The following is a 16,761-nucleotide window of genomic DNA, read 5'->3' on the forward strand; positions in this document are numbered from 1 at the left end:
AATAAATCATAAAAACATATTGGCCATCAGGACCTAAAATTTAGACAAACAATTAAAATCCACTGATGTAGAGAACAAGAAGGCTACTCAAAAGATGACATATACTCATGTGTCTCTGAACCTTATTTGTGGTTATCACATTTCTTTGTATTATACATTTTACAGCTTGTCTGATTAAGTGACCCGTAGTGCTACTATATCATATAGCACTGTAGAGTATATGTCATCTTTTAAGTAGCCTTCTTGTTCTCTACATCAGTGGATTTTAATTGTTTGTCTAAATTTTAGGTCCTGATGGCCAATATGTTTTTATGATTTATTGTAATAAAGGATTCATACATTTTTGCAAGATACTATTTGTACTTGGTGTTATTCTTCCCTTTGAGGAGGTGTGGTATGTCCACACATACAGTTATGGGTATTTAACTCCAATAAATATAGCAAAATACCTGTGGGGTCAAAATGCTAACTATACCCCTAGATAAATTCCCTGAGGGGTGCAGTTTAAAAAAATGGGGTAACTTTTGGGGGTTTCCACTGTTTTGGCACCACAAGACCTCTTCAAACCTGACATGGTGCCTAAAATATATTCTAAAAAAAGGAGGCCTCAAAATCCACGAGGTGCTCCTTTGCCTCTGAGGCCTGTGTTTCAGTCCATTAGCACACTAGGGCCACATGTGGGATATTTCTAAAAACTGCAGAACCTGGGCAATAAATATTGAGATGCGTTTCTCAGGTAAAACCTTCTGTGGTACAGAAAAAAATGTATTACACATGAATTTGGTAAAAAAATAAATAAATTTGAACATTTCAGCTCTACATTCCTGTAAAACGCCTAATGGGTTGAAACACTTTCTAAATGCTGTTTTGAATACTTTGAGGGGTGCAGTTTTCAAAATGGGGTGTTTTATGGGGGTTTCTAATATATAGGGCCCTCAAAACCACCTCAAAACTGAACTCGTCCATGAAAAAAAATAGCCTTTTGACATTTTTTTAAAAATTTGAGAAATTGCTGCTAAAGTTCTAAGCCTTGTAACGTCCTAGAAAAAGAAAAGGATGTTCAAAAAACAATGCAAACATAAAGTAGACATATGGGAAATGTTAATTAGTAACTATTTTGTGTGGTATTACTATCTGTTTTACAAGCAGATACATTTAAAATTGGAAAAATCATAATTTCTTCAAATTTCCTCTAAATTTTGGTGTTTTTCACAAATAAGCAATGAATTTATTGACCAAATTTTTTCACTAACATAAAGTACAATATGTCACGAGAAAGCAATCTCAGAATCAATTGGATAGGTAAATGCATTCCCAAGTTATTACCACATAAAGTGACACATGTCAGATTTGAAAAAATGGGTCTGGTCCTCAAGGCCAAAACGAGCATGGTCCTCAAGGGGTTAATCCCTTCCCGCCATTTGTCGTAACTGACAAATGTCAATAAATATAGGTGTTTTTCATAAATAAACAATGAATGTATCAACCAAAATAAACAAGGAATAACAATGTTTATGTTCACAAATAAACCAAAATTTACCACTAACAAAGTAAAATGTGTCTCGACAACAATCTCAGAATCGCTTAATCCCTTCCTGACGCATCAACACTTTTGACCTTCCTGACAGAGCCTCATTTTTCAAATCGGACATGTCTCAGTTCATGTGGTAATAACTTTGGAATGCTTTTATCTATCTAAGCGATTCGGAGACTGTTTTCTCGTGACACATCGTACTTTATGTTACCGGTAAAATTTGGTCGATACATTTATTATTTAATTGTAAAAAAACAAAAATTGCAAAAATTGGCATTTGTAGAAATTAAAATGTATCGGTTTGCAAGACAGATAGTGATATCACACAAAATAGTTGCTTATTAACACTTCCGATATGTCTACTTTAGATTGGCATAGTTTTTTTGAACATCCTTTCATTTTTCTAGGACGTTACAAGACTTAGAAATTTAGCAGAAATTTCTCACATTTTCAAGAAAATGTCAAAAGGCTATTTTTACAGGGACACGTTTAGTTGTGAAGTGGCTTTGAGGGGCCCATACAATACAAACCCCCATAAATCACCACATTTTTAAAACTGCACCCCTCAAAGTATTCAAAAAAGCATTTAGAAAGTTTCTTAACCCTTTACATGTTTCACAGGAATTAAAACATAGATGTGAAACTTTTTTACAGAAATTCATTTTGAATCCATTTTTTCTGTAACATAGAAGGTTTTACCAGAGAAATGCAACTCAATATTTACTGCCCAGATTCTGCAGATTTTAGAGATATCCCACATGTGGCCCGAGTGTGCTATAGACTAAAGCACAGGCCTCAGAACCAAAGGAGCACCTAGTGGATTTTGCGGCCTTCTTTTTATTACGTTATATTTTAGGCACCATGAAAGATTTGAAGAGGTCTTGAGGTTTTTTGATACGGTTTTTGGCATGTAAAATGCGCAAAAAAAAAGTGTCAAATACAAGCCGTGTGAACCTGTCAACTAAAAAGTCATTCACTTCACTTTCATCATTCTTAGGGTATGTCCACACACAAAATCAAAAACGTCTGAAAATACGGAGCTGTTTTGAAGGGAAAACTGCTCCTGATTTTCAGACGTTTTTTAGCAACTCCACATCGGAACAGAACGCCGTATTTTCCATTGAAATCAATGGGCAGATGTTTGGAGGTATTCTGCTTCCAATTTTTATGGCCCGTAAAATGGACGAAAATAAGCCGTGTGAACATACCGTTAGTATGTTAGTAAACGTCCCGAAAAACGGCTGAAAAATCAGAAGAGGAACGCCTACAAACATACGGCGTTCTGTTCCGACGGGCTGTTTTTTTAGATCTAATTTTCAAAAATCGTCACGTAAAAAGACGCCTGTGAAAAAGAAGTCCATGTCACTTTTTTGGAGCCGTTTTTCATTCACTCTATAGAAAAACAGCTCCAAAAACGGCCATAAAAAACGCTGTGAAGTCCGTATTTATTTTCAGACTTTTTTTAGTAGGCGTGTGAACATACCCTTAGCCTTTTGGTGTGTCCTATAGCTTCTGCCATCTGCATTGTACAATCACTCCCAAAATGGCAGCCGGACAATGCTTAGACCTTATCCACACGACAGGGTTTCCCAGCCGTGTGACGGCCGTTCATAATATGGACATTGAAGTCAGGGACTTCTCCTGGAACAGTGGCGCTATCTACAGAAAGGTAGGGGGTTGCCATCTATGGGGGGGGGGGGTGCTGTATAGAACTACCTACAGGGGGCTGTGTGGCATTACCTATGGGGGGCTGTGTGGCATTACCTACGGGGGGCTGTGTGGCATTACCTACGGGGGTTGTGTGGAATTACCTACAGGGGGCTGTGTGGCATTACCTACAGGGGGCTGTGTGGCATTACCTACAGAAGGCTGTGTGCCACTACCTACAGGGGGCTGTGTGCCACTACCTACAGGGGACTGTGTGGCATTACAGGGGCCTATGTGGCATTACCTACAAAGGGCTGTGTGGCACTACCTACAGGGGAGCTGTGGCAGTATTTACAGAGGGAAGTGTGTAGCAAAAAATTTACAAATGAAATTCATCCGATTTTAAAACGGATGCAAAACGGGTCAAAATCGTCCGTTAAAAACTGCAACACGGCCGGAAATGGAACGGATGCAAAACGGATGCAAAATGGCCGGGAAAAACGGCCAACACTCGGACCCTGTCGTGTGAATAATGCCTTAGCAATTTGAAGACACCTTTTCCTGGCTTGTAGCCAAAAATAGGGACGGGGAAGTTTGCCTCCCACATTTATGGCAGCTGTGAGTCAGGTTGCTGACTCACAGTCCAGTGGTATAGGTCCAGGGTGTAGATAAAGTGGAAAGAGGGTATCCTCTGTGGCCTACGCGTTTCGGACGTCGCTGCGTCCTTAGACTTGGCTGTAATTATTTTTCAAAAAGAGCGCGCTGTATTATATGGGTCATGATGATAGCAACAGCTGGTGAGTAAGGAAGTGATTGCGTTCCACGGTAGTGATGTGGTGGAACGCATATGTCGAGCGTGGATCTCTTGCTACCATACTTGGATACTTGGTGAGTATAGCAAAGAGATATAGTTGTTTACGTTCATGATACATTCATTGTAACTGTTTAACTGATTTTCTTTTTTCTTAGGTAAGATTTGTAAATATGTGTGATACTTAAAGGACTTCTCAACTCGCATGATTGTCTTTTATTAAAGTTTTAGTTGGTTTATTTGCGTTCCAGGACTTTTTAAGGAGATGATGTAACTATATGTAATTGTGTTATGTTAATAAAGTTTTGTTTGGTTTGTTTGCGTTCCAGGCCTCACTCTGGGAGACGACTCCGGAGCGCAGCCAAACGATCCAAAAACCCTTCTTGTCCGGGAAAGTCATCACGCATCGGTAAGTGAATAAATTTATAGATAATTATGATCTTATGTGGTGATGATCAGTGTATGGAACACCATTTGTTTCATAAAATGTAGTTATTAACTTGTTTTAATCTCTTTTTTAACGATCGGTGATGATGTATGCAAGTGTTGTTTTCCTTTAAATTTTTGGCTATTTTAACTGTTACAGTAGGAGTATCATGTACTTGCTCTAAACATATGTTGATTTTTTAAGGATTTATTTCATAATATTATTTTTGTATCAATAAATATTGACATGAGTTTTATATTGACATGTGAAGCTGTATGCTAGGTTTCGAAATGATGACCGTGAGAAGCGGCTCTGGTTGTCATTGACGAGGATGGGGATGTGGGGGAGTGTAAATTGGACCACAACTAGTCTGGCATCGTGAGGGAACTAACAATGACAAGGAATAAAAAATAGTGTTTGTGGGGGTAGTTTTTCATATGTACAGAACAAAAAGCACATGTTATGTTTGTACATATGGTGGAGTGTATAGTTAAAATTCCAAAATGGAAATGTATAGATACCTCGTATTGGTTTGGAGATAATGGCTTGGATTTAATTCACACGGCATAATGGTATTTTGACACCCAATGCGGTATGAATAGATTAGTAGAGATACATCAATTCTTTCCTTAGATTTAGGCCTTCTGGGTATCTTGTATTTAGCCTGTATATCCAATACGCTTCTCTTAGGTGAGTTTTGTGTTTAATATCTCCACCTCGCTTTGGTGGCTGTATTTTTTCAATTGCATAGCAGCGGAAAGTATTGGTAGATCTGTTGTGGTTGGTAATAAAGTGCTTGGCTGCATTTGATATATTGACTATATTTGCATTTCTAATATAGCTCAGATGTTCTAAGATTCTCGTTTTGAATTTTCTGATTGTGCACCCAACATATTTAAGTCTACATACAGTGCATTCTATTAGATAAATAACTGATTCTGAATTGCAGTTGATGTAATTTTGGATTGTAAACATATCTGTGTCTGTAGAATTACTGAAATTTTTTGTTGGATGTACATAGGAGCAGGTTTTACAAGGATATTGGCCACATCTATAGAAGCCTTTAGTCTCTAACCATGTCGTTGTCGTATTAGTATTGGGTGTATATAACGAGGGAGATAGGATATTACCCAGAGAGGAAGCTTTTTTTGCTACTATCCTGCAACCTCCTGACAGTATTGTACGTAATGTATCGTCCTCCATGAGGATTGGCAGGTACTTGTTTATTAAGCTTTTTATTATGGAAAATTGGTTGCTTTGTTGCAAGATAAGTGTCGGTTGATTGGAAGCCGATTGTGGTTCTTGTTTAATATTTGTAGATTTTGATTGTTCTAGAAGTTGATTTCTAGATTTTTGTTTAATGATGTTACTGGCTCTAGTCAGAGTCCATTTTGGATAACCGCGTTCTTGTAATCTTGAGTGTATTGATTTTTGTTCTAACTCGAAAAGTTCTTGACTGGTACAATTTCGTTTGGCCCTGTGCAATTCTCCTAATGGTATGGCTCTGATAGTGTGTACTGTATGATCACTTTTTGCATGTAAAATATTATTGGTAGCTGTTGGTTTTCGATAGGTTTTTGTTGTGATGGGAAAACCTTCGTCTCCTTTCAATTCTAGATCTAGAAAAATAATGTGTGAGGTATCATGATGGTAGGTATATTTTAAGTTGCACTGGTTGTTGTTAAGTGCTGCTATAAATTCAGGTATGATGTTACTTGTTCCTTTCCAAATGATCAGAATATCGTCAATATATCTACCGTACCATTCAATGTGGTTGCTGTACACATTGTTTGGCGAAAAAATATGAAAATGTTCCCACCATGACATTACTATATTGGCTATCGATGGGGAAAATTTGGCCCCCATGGATACACCCTTGAGTTGTAGGTAGTATTTCATGTTAAATTGAAAATAGTTGTTAGTTAGTAGGAACATAAGTACTTCTAGTATGTAAGTTTGAAAATTTGTTTCATAAGTACTATATTTCTTCAGATGAAATTTCAGAGCAGTACAAGCTATTTCGTGGGGAATTGACGTGTACAGTGACACGACGTCACATGTAAGCCAGGAAAAATTTTCTTCCCAAATTTTTTTGTGAAATAAATTCAGGACATGTTTTGTGTCCTTCAGGAAACCGGGTGTATTTTGTGCTAGCGGCTGTAATAAGCTGTCAAGCCATTCAGATAGCTTTTCCAAGATTGATCCTATCCCAGAGACAATCGGTCTCATGGGTGGAGGTAATAATTGTTTGTGAACCTTAGGTAACGCGTGAATTATAGGGGTGATTGGTTTTTCAATGTACATATATTCTTTTTGTTTCTGAGTAATGAAACCATTTTGTAAACCATATTCCAATAAATTTTTCATGCGGTATTTGATAGTATCGATGGGATTTCCTGTTAAAATTTGGTAGGTAGTTTTGTCCTGAAGCATATTGGTGATTGATTCTTCATAATCTTTTTTGTTCAAAACTGTGACATTGCCACCTTTATCTGACATTTTGATGGTTATGTCCTTATTTTCTTGTAGTGATTTAACTGCTTTTTTAAGTTTTGTTGACATATTCGTTTTCGGTTGTTTATTTTTGAGACTATCTGCGAGATTGTGTAGCTCTTTTTCAATGACGGTTTGGAAACGGTCCATTGACTCTGTGCGTGAGTTGGTAGGATAAAACTTTGGATTTGAGGTGGTAAAATTGTGTGCCATGGTGATAGTTTGGTTTTCTGTTTCATCACGTAACAAGTCCAGAGATACCATGGTGGAAAGTTCTTGAAAAGTGAAATCTTTAGGTATTGAAGTGATCGTTGCTGTGGATCTGATTTCATCTGCCAATGTGGTTGTAGTTGTTGATTCCATTGACGTGGAGTCAGAGTCAGTTTCATTTTGAAAAAAGTGTTTTTTGACCGTTAAATTTCGTATAAATTTATTTATATCGAGTATAGTATTGAATAAGTTAAAAATTTTTCTGGGGGCAAAATTGAGTCCCAAGGTTAAGGCTTCGTTCTGCTCCGGGGTTAACACTGTAGAAGATAGATTGGTAACATTGGTTAACGGTACTGTGGATATTTTCTTGGGCGGAGGCGACGGTTTTGTTCCTGATTTGTACGACTTATGTTTCCTACCGCCCCTCCTTCCCCGTTTTTTGAATTGTAATTGGGACGGGGACAGGTGTGAATGTTGTCATCTTCAGAGGTGCCATCCGCAGATTCTAATTCAGTCGAGCTGAAGCTGACTCTATTTGGTAGATCTCTGTATTCTTTAAATTGTTGATTCCTTTTCTTTAGGATCGGTCTTGGTCTGCTGTAGTTTCTTACTTTGTTGCTCCAATTGTATACTTCATTGTTGTTATAATCTTTTGTGTCACGTTGAAATTTATTTTTCTTTGTTTCTGCAATTGCATGGTCTAATTTGTCAATGGCCGCTGAGGTTCTATTATGAAGAAGATCATAGGAAGGAGAGTTGGCAAATATTTCTAAAGATTTTTTTGTTTCTAATATATGGACGTCTAATTCTATTAATTTGAGTTCTTCTTGCTCCGTTATTAATGTCATTAGGTTGAGGGAGCAGGTTGAAAGAATTTGGTTCCATTGATTTAGAAATTCTTCATTATAGAGGAAACTTGGTGTTTTTCTGAGTCGTAATCCTCTAGGGATCATATTTTTGGATATGTAATTCTTTAAGGTGGTTAAATCCCACCAGATTTTTGCTTGCTGTGCAAGGTCTTTCTCCAGTTTGTGAAAAACATCTTCCATGTCTTTATTTTTTTCGAGAGGGTGGTCATGATGACCAAACACTTTTTCGGCTAATTCCAAGCGGGTGTGCTTGCTGTCTTGAGTCATAATATCGATAAATTGAGAGAAAAAAAATGATACGATTTCCTTCAAGGTATAAATACAATGTGAATAGTGAATTAAAAACAAACACGCTGTGTTGCTGAAGCCAGGTTGCGTTTTTTGTTTGGGAATTCAATTGGTGCAACAAAGTTCCTTGTAGACAGTTTTCTTGAAAGGTTGTGGCCTTATATAATGTATGATGGAAATTACTGTATTATTAACACCACTTAATCATACACCAAATGACATTTGGAGAATAATGTATATGTAACAAAATAGAGTCTTCACTGGTTATGAATGTGGGAGCTCGTGAGGAGACACTTGACCGATATTTTTGTCAAAAAGAAAAAAGCGTGTGGAGGAATCCTCCAGCTCACCTGACACACTCCTGTGTGTCGTTGACAGCGCCCGGTTCCTCGTGTCGGCACACGGATTCAAACTGACAAATGGGGGATAGGAGGTAGGATCCAGCGCTATAGTGCATTTAAAATAGAAACGACGTTTCCAAGTTTAATGTCCTGGGTTAAAACGGAAAGTCCAGTGGTATAGGTCCAGGGTGTAGATAAAGTGGAAAGAGGGTATCCTCTGTGGCCTACGCGTTTCGGACGTCGCTGCGTCCTTAGACTTGGCTGTAATTATTTTTCAAAAAGAGCGCGCTGTCTTATATGGGTCATGATGATAGCAACAGCTGGTGAGTAAGGAAGTGATTGCGTTCCACGGTAGTGATGTGGTGGAACGCATATGTCGAGCGTGGATCTCTTGCTACCATACTTGGATACTTGGTGAGTATAGCAAAGAGATATAGTTGTTTACGTTCATGATACATTCATTGTAACTGTTTAACTGATTTTCTTTTTTCTTAGGTAAGATTTGTAAATATGTGTGATACTTAAAGGACTTCTCAACTCGCATGATTGTCTTTTATTAAAGTTTTAGTTGGTTTATTTGCGTTCCAGGACTTTTTAAGGAGATGATGTAACTATATGTAATTGTGTTATGTTAATAAAGTTTTGTTTGGTTTGTTTGCGTTCCAGGCCTCACTCTGGGAGACGACTCCGGAGCGCAGCCAAACGATCCAAAAACCCTTCTTGTCCGGGAAAGTCATCACGCATCGGTAAGTGAATAAATTTATAGATAATTATGATCTTATGTGGTGATGATCAGTGTATGGAACACCATTTGTTTCATAAAATGTAGTTATTAACTTGTTTTAATCTCTTTTTTAACGATCGGTGATGATGTATGCAAGTGTTGTTTTCCTTTAAATTTTTGGCTATTTTAACTGTTACAGTAGGAGTATCATGTACTTGCTCTAAACATATGTTGATTTTTTAAGGATTTATTTCATAATATTATTTTTGTATCAATAAATATTGACATGAGTTTTATATTGACATGTGAAGCTGTATGCTAGGTTTCGAAATGATGACCGTGAGAAGCGGCTCTGGTTGTCATTGACGAGGATGGGGATGTGGGGGAGTGTAAATTGGACCACAACTAGTCTGGCATCGTGAGGGAACTAACAATGACAAGGAATAAAAAATAGTGTTTGTGGGGGTAGTTTTTCATATGTACAGAACAAAAAGCACATGTTATGTTTGTACATATGGTGGAGTGTATAGTTAAAATTCCAAAATGGAAATGTATAGATACCTCGTATTGGTTTGGAGATAATGGCTTGGATTTAATTCACACGGCATAATGGTATTTTGACACCCAATGCGGTATGCATAGATTAGTAGAGATACATCAATTCTTTCCTTAGATTTAGGCCTTCTGGGTATCTTGTATTTAGCCTGTATATCCAATACGCTTCTCTTAGGTGAGTTTTGTGTTTAATATCTCCACCTCGCTTTGGTGGCTGTATTTTTTCAATTGCATAGCAGCGGAAAGTATTGGTAGATCTGTTGTGGTTGGTAATAAAGTGCTTGGCTGCATTTGATATATTGACTATATTTGCATTTCTAATATAGCTCAGATGTTCTAAGATTCTCGTTTTGAATTTTCTGATTGTGCACCCAACATATTTAAGTCTACATACAGTGCATTCTATTAGATAAATAACTGATTCTGAATTGCAGTTGATGTAATTTTGGATTGTAAACATATCTGTGTCTGTAGAATTACTGAAATTTTTTGTTGGATGTACATAGGAGCAGGTTTTACAAGGATATTGGCCACATCTATAGAAGCCTTTAGTCTCTAACCATGTCGTTGTCGTATTAGTATTGGGTGTATATAACGAGGGAGATAGGATATTACCCAGAGAGGAAGCTTTTTTTGCTACTATCCTGCAACCTCCTGACAGTATTGTACGTAATGTATCGTCCTCCATGAGGATTGGCAGGTACTTGTTTATTAAGCTTTTTATTATGGAAAATTGGTTGCTTTGTTGCAAGATAAGTGTCGGTTGATTGGAAGCCGATTGTGGTTCTTGTTTAATATTTGTAGATTTTGATTGTTCTAGAAGTTGATTTCTAGATTTTTGTTTAATGATGTTACTGGCTCTAGTCAGAGTCCATTTTGGATAACCGCGTTCTTGTAATCTTGAGTGTATTGATTTTTGTTCTAACTCGAAAAGTTCTTGACTGGTACAATTTCGTTTGGCCCTGTGCAATTCTCCTAATGGTATGGCTCTGATAGTGTGTACTGTATGATCACTTTTTGCATGTAAAATATTATTGGTAGCTGTTGGTTTTCGATAGGTTTTTGTTGTGATGGGAAAACCTTCGTCTCCTTTCAATTCTAGATCTAGAAAAATAATGTGTGAGGTATCATGATGGTAGGTATATTTTAAGTTGCACTGGTTGTTGTTAAGTGCTGCTATAAATTCAGGTATGATGTTACTTGTTCCTTTCCAAATGATCAGAATATCGTCAATATATCTACCGTACCATTCAATGTGGTTGCTGTACACATTGTTTGGCGAAAAAATATGAAAATGTTCCCACCATGACATTACTATATTGGCTATCGATGGGGAAAATTTGGCCCCCATGGATACACCCTTGAGTTGTAGGTAGTATTTCATGTTAAATTGAAAATAGTTGTTAGTTAGTAGGAACATAAGTACTTCTAGTATGTAAGTTTGAAAATTTGTTTCATAAGTACTATATTTCTTCAGATGAAATTTCAGAGCAGTACAAGCTATTTCGTGGGGAATTGACGTGTACAGTGACACGACGTCACATGTAAGCCAGGAAAAATTTTCTTCCCAAATTTTTTTGTGAAATAAATTCAGGACATGTTTTGTGTCCTTCAGGAAACCGGGTGTATTTTGTGCTAGCGGCTGTAATAAGCTGTCAAGCCATTCAGATAGCTTTTCCAAGATTGATCCTATCCCAGAGACAATCGGTCTCATGGGTGGAGGTAATAATTGTTTGTGAACCTTAGGTAACGCGTGAATTATAGGGGTGATTGGTTTTTCAATGTACATATATTCTTTTTGTTTCTGAGTAATGAAACCATTTTGTAAACCATATTCCAATAAATTTTTCATGCGGTATTTGATAGTATCGATGGGATTTCCTGTTAAAATTTGGTAGGTAGTTTTGTCCTGAAGCATATTGGTGATTGATTCTTCATAATCTTTTTTGTTCAAAACTGTGACATTGCCACCTTTATCTGACATTTTGATGGTTATGTCCTTATTTTCTTGTAGTGATTTAACTGCTTTTTTAAGTTTTGTTGACATATTCGTTTTCGGTTGTTTATTTTTGAGACTATCTGCGAGATTGTGTAGCTCTTTTTCAATGACGGTTTGGAAACGGTCCATTGACTCTGTGCGTGAGTTGGTAGGATAAAACTTTGGATTTGAGGTGGTAAAATTGTGTGCCATGGTGATAGTTTGGTTTTCTGTTTCATCACGTAACAAGTCCAGAGATACCATGGTGGAAAGTTCTTGAAAAGTGAAATCTTTAGGTATTGAAGTGATCGTTGCTGTGGATCTGATTTCATCTGCCAATGTGGTTGTAGTTGTTGATTCCATTGACGTGGAGTCAGAGTCAGTTTCATTTTGAAAAAAGTGTTTTTTGACCGTTAAATTTCGTATAAATTTATTTATATCGAGTATAGTATTGAATAAGTTAAAAATTTTTCTGGGGGCAAAATTGAGTCCCAAGGTTAAGGCTTCGTTCTGCTCCGGGGTTAACACTGTAGAAGATAGATTGGTAACATTGGTTAACGGTACTGTGGATATTTTCTTGGGCGGAGGCGACGGTTTTGTTCCTGATTTGTACGACTTATGTTTCCTACCGCCCCTCCTTCCCCGTTTTTTGAATTGTAATTGGGACGGGGACAGGTGTGAATGTTGTCATCTTCAGAGGTGCCATCCGCAGATTCTAATTCAGTCGAGCTGAAGCTGACTCTATTTGGTAGATCTCTGTATTCTTTAAATTGTTGATTCCTTTTCTTTAGGATCGGTCTTGGTCTGCTGTAGTTTCTTACTTTGTTGCTCCAATTGTATACTTCATTGTTGTTATAATCTTTTGTGTCACGTTGAAATTTATTTTTCTTTGTTTCTGCAATTGCATGGTCTAATTTGTCAATGGCCGCTGAGGTTCTATTATGAAGAAGATCATAGGAAGGAGAGTTGGCAAATATTTCTAAAGATTTTTTTGTTTCTAATATATGGACGTCTAATTCTATTAATTTGAGTTCTTCTTGCTCCGTTATTAATGTCATTAGGTTGAGGGAGCAGGTTGAAAGAATTTGGTTCCATTGATTTAGAAATTCTTCATTATAGAGGAAACTTGGTGTTTTTCTGAGTCGTAATCCTCTAGGGATCATATTTTTGGATATGTAATTCTTTAAGGTGGTTAAATCCCACCAGATTTTTGCTTGCTGTGCAAGGTCTTTCTCCAGTTTGTGAAAAACATCTTCCATGTCTTTATTTTTTTCGAGAGGGTGGTCATGATGACCAAACACTTTTTCGGCTAATTCCAAGCGGGTGTGCTTGCTGTCTTGAGTCATAATATCGATAAATTGAGAGAAAAAAAATGATACGATTTCCTTCAAGGTATAAATACAATGTGAATAGTGAATTAAAAACAAACACGCTGTGTTGCTGAAGCCAGGTTGCGTTTTTTGTTTGGGAATTCAATTGGTGCAACAAAGTTCCTTGTAGACAGTTTTCTTGAAAGGTTGTGGCCTTATATAATGTATGATGGAAATTACTGTATTATTAACACCACTTAATCATACACCAAATGACATTTGGAGAATAATGTATATGTAACAAAATAGAGTCTTCACTGGTTATGAATGTGGGAGCTCGTGAGGAGACACTTGACCGATATTTTTGTCAAAAAGAAAAAAGCGTGTGGAGGAATCCTCCAGCTCACCTGACACACTCCTGTGTGTCGTTGACAGCGCCCGGTTCCTCGTGTCGGCACACGGATTCAAACTGACAAATGGGGGATAGGAGGTAGGATCCAGCGCTATAGTGCATTTAAAATAGAAACGACGTTTCCAAGTTTAATGTCCTGGGTTAAAACGGAAAGTCCAGTGGTATAGGTCCAGGGTGTAGATAAAGTGGAAAGAGGGTATCCTCTGTGGCCTACGCGTTTCGGACGTCGCTGCGTCCTTAGACTTGGCTGTAATTATTTTTCAAAAAGAGCGCGCTGTCTTATATGGGTCATGATGATAGCAACAGCTGGTGAGTAAGGAAGTGATTGCGTTCCACGGTAGTGATGTGGTGGAACGCATATGTCGAGCGTGGATCTCTTGCTACCATACTTGGATACTTGGTGAGTATAGCAAAGAGATATAGTTGTTTACGTTCATGATACATTCATTGTAACTGTTTAACTGATTTTCTTTTTTCTTAGGTAAGATTTGTAAATATGTGTGATACTTAAAGGACTTCTCAACTCGCATGATTGTCTTTTATTAAAGTTTTAGTTGGTTTATTTGCGTTCCAGGACTTTTTAAGGAGATGATGTAACTATATGTAATTGTGTTATGTTAATAAAGTTTTGTTTGGTTTGTTTGCGTTCCAGGCCTCACTCTGGGAGACGACTCCGGAGCGCAGCCAAACGATCCAAAAACCCTTCTTGTCCGGGAAAGTCATCACGCATCGGTAAGTGAATAAATTTATAGATAATTATGATCTTATGTGGTGATGATCAGTGTATGGAACACCATTTGTTTCATAAAATGTAGTTATTAACTTGTTTTAATCTCTTTTTTAACGATCGGTGATGATGTATGCAAGTGTTGTTTTCCTTTAAATTTTTGGCTATTTTAACTGTTACAGTAGGAGTATCATGTACTTGCTCTAAACATATGTTGATTTTTTAAGGATTTATTTCATAATATTATTTTTGTATCAATAAATATTGACATGAGTTTTATATTGACATGTGAAGCTGTATGCTAGGTTTCGAAATGATGACCGTGAGAAGCGGCTCTGGTTGTCATTGACGAGGATGGGGATGTGGGGGAGTGTAAATTGGACCACAACTAGTCTGGCATCGTGAGGGAACTAACAATGACAAGGAATAAAAAATAGTGTTTGTGGGGGTAGTTTTTCATATGTACAGAACAAAAAGCACATGTTATGTTTGTACATATGGTGGAGTGTATAGTTAAAATTCCAAAATGGAAATGTATAGATACCTCGTATTGGTTTGGAGATAATGGCTTGGATTTAATTCACACGGCATAATGGTATTTTGACACCCAATGCGGTATGAATAGATTAGTAGAGATACATCAATTCTTTCCTTAGATTTAGGCCTTCTGGGTATCTTGTATTTAGCCTGTATATCCAATACGCTTCTCTTAGGTGAGTTTTGTGTTTAATATCTCCACCTCGCTTTGGTGGCTGTATTTTTTCAATTGCATAGCAGCGGAAAGTATTGGTAGATCTGTTGTGGTTGGTAATAAAGTGCTTGGCTGCATTTGATATATTGACTATATTTGCATTTCTAATATAGCTCAGATGTTCTAAGATTCTCGTTTTGAATTTTCTGATTGTGCACCCAACATATTTAAGTCTACATACAGTGCATTCTATTAGATAAATAACTGATTCTGAATTGCAGTTGATGTAATTTTGGATTGTAAACATATCTGTGTCTGTAGAATTACTGAAATTTTTTGTTGGATGTACATAGGAGCAGGTTTTACAAGGATATTGGCCACATCTATAGAAGCCTTTAGTCTCTAACCATGTCGTTGTCGTATTAGTATTGGGTGTATATAACGAGGGAGATAGGATATTACCCAGAGAGGAAGCTTTTTTTGCTACTATCCTGCAACCTCCTGACAGTATTGTACGTAATGTATCGTCCTCCATGAGGATTGGCAGGTACTTGTTTATTAAGCTTTTTATTATGGAAAATTGGTTGCTTTGTTGCAAGATAAGTGTCGGTTGATTGGAAGCCGATTGTGGTTCTTGTTTAATATTTGTAGATTTTGATTGTTCTAGAAGTTGATTTCTAGATTTTTGTTTAATGATGTTACTGGCTCTAGTCAGAGTCCATTTTGGATAACCGCGTTCTTGTAATCTTGAGTGTATTGATTTTTGTTCTAACTCGAAAAGTTCTTGACTGGTACAATTTCGTTTGGCCCTGTGCAATTCTCCTAATGGTATGGCTCTGATAGTGTGTACTGTATGATCACTTTTTGCATGTAAAATATTATTGGTAGCTGTTGGTTTTCGATAGGTTTTTGTTGTGATGGGAAAACCTTCGTCTCCTTTCAATTCTAGATCTAGAAAAATAATGTGTGAGGTATCATGATGGTAGGTATATTTTAAGTTGCACTGGTTGTTGTTAAGTGCTGCTATAAATTCAGGTATGATGTTACTTGTTCCTTTCCAAATGATCAGAATATCGTCAATATATCTACCGTACCATTCAATGTGGTTGCTGTACACATTGTTTGGCGAAAAAATATGAAAATGTTCCCACCATGACATTACTATATTGGCTATCAATGGGGAAAATTTGGCCCCCATGGATACACCCTTGAGTTGTAGGTAGTATTTCATGTTAAATTGAAAATAGTTGTTAGTTAGTAGGAACATAAGTACTTCTAGTATGTAAGTTTGAAAATTTGTTTCATAAGTACTATATTTCTTCAGATGAAATTTCAGAGCAGTACAAGCTATTTCGTGGGGAATTGACGTGTACAGTGACACGACGTCACATGTAAGACAGGAAAAATTTTCTTCCCAAATTTTTTTGTGAAATAAATTCAGGACATGTTTTGTGTCCTTCAGGAAACCGGGTGTATTTTGTGCTAGCGGCTGTAATAAGCTGTCAAGCCATTCAGATAGCTTTTCCAAGATTGATCCTATCCCAGAGACAATCGGTCTCATGGGTGGAGGTAATAATTGTTTGTGAACCTTAGGTAACGCGTGAATTATAGGGGTGATTGGTTTTTCAATGTACATATATTCTTTTTGTTTCTGAGTAATGAAACCATTTTGTAAACCATATTCCAATAAATTTTTCATGCGGTATTTGATAGTATCGATGGGATTTCCTGTTAAAATTTGGTA

General features: G+C 37.0%; 1 protein-coding gene across 1 annotated transcript in view; it reads left to right on the top strand.

Annotated features, from left to right (window-relative positions):
- The first annotated feature begins 3,962 nt into the window (after nt 1–3,962).
- The window catches only part of LOC142760543 (uncharacterized), a 31,660-nt gene continuing 18,861 nt past the window's right edge, over nt 3,963–16,761 (top strand). The window contains exons 1-4 of the mRNA XM_075863735.1: nt 3,963–3,978; nt 4,322–4,401; nt 9,287–9,366; nt 14,252–14,331. Of these exons, the coding sequence (XP_075719850.1) occupies nt 3,963–3,978; nt 4,322–4,401; nt 9,287–9,366; nt 14,252–14,331 (256 nt within the window). The remainder of the gene's footprint in view (nt 3,979–4,321; nt 4,402–9,286; nt 9,367–14,251; nt 14,332–16,761) is intronic.

This window comes from Rhinoderma darwinii, chromosome 4, assembly GCF_050947455.1.
Source record: "Rhinoderma darwinii isolate aRhiDar2 chromosome 4, aRhiDar2.hap1, whole genome shotgun sequence".
Lineage (NCBI taxonomy): Eukaryota > Metazoa > Chordata > Amphibia > Anura > Rhinodermatidae > Rhinoderma > Rhinoderma darwinii.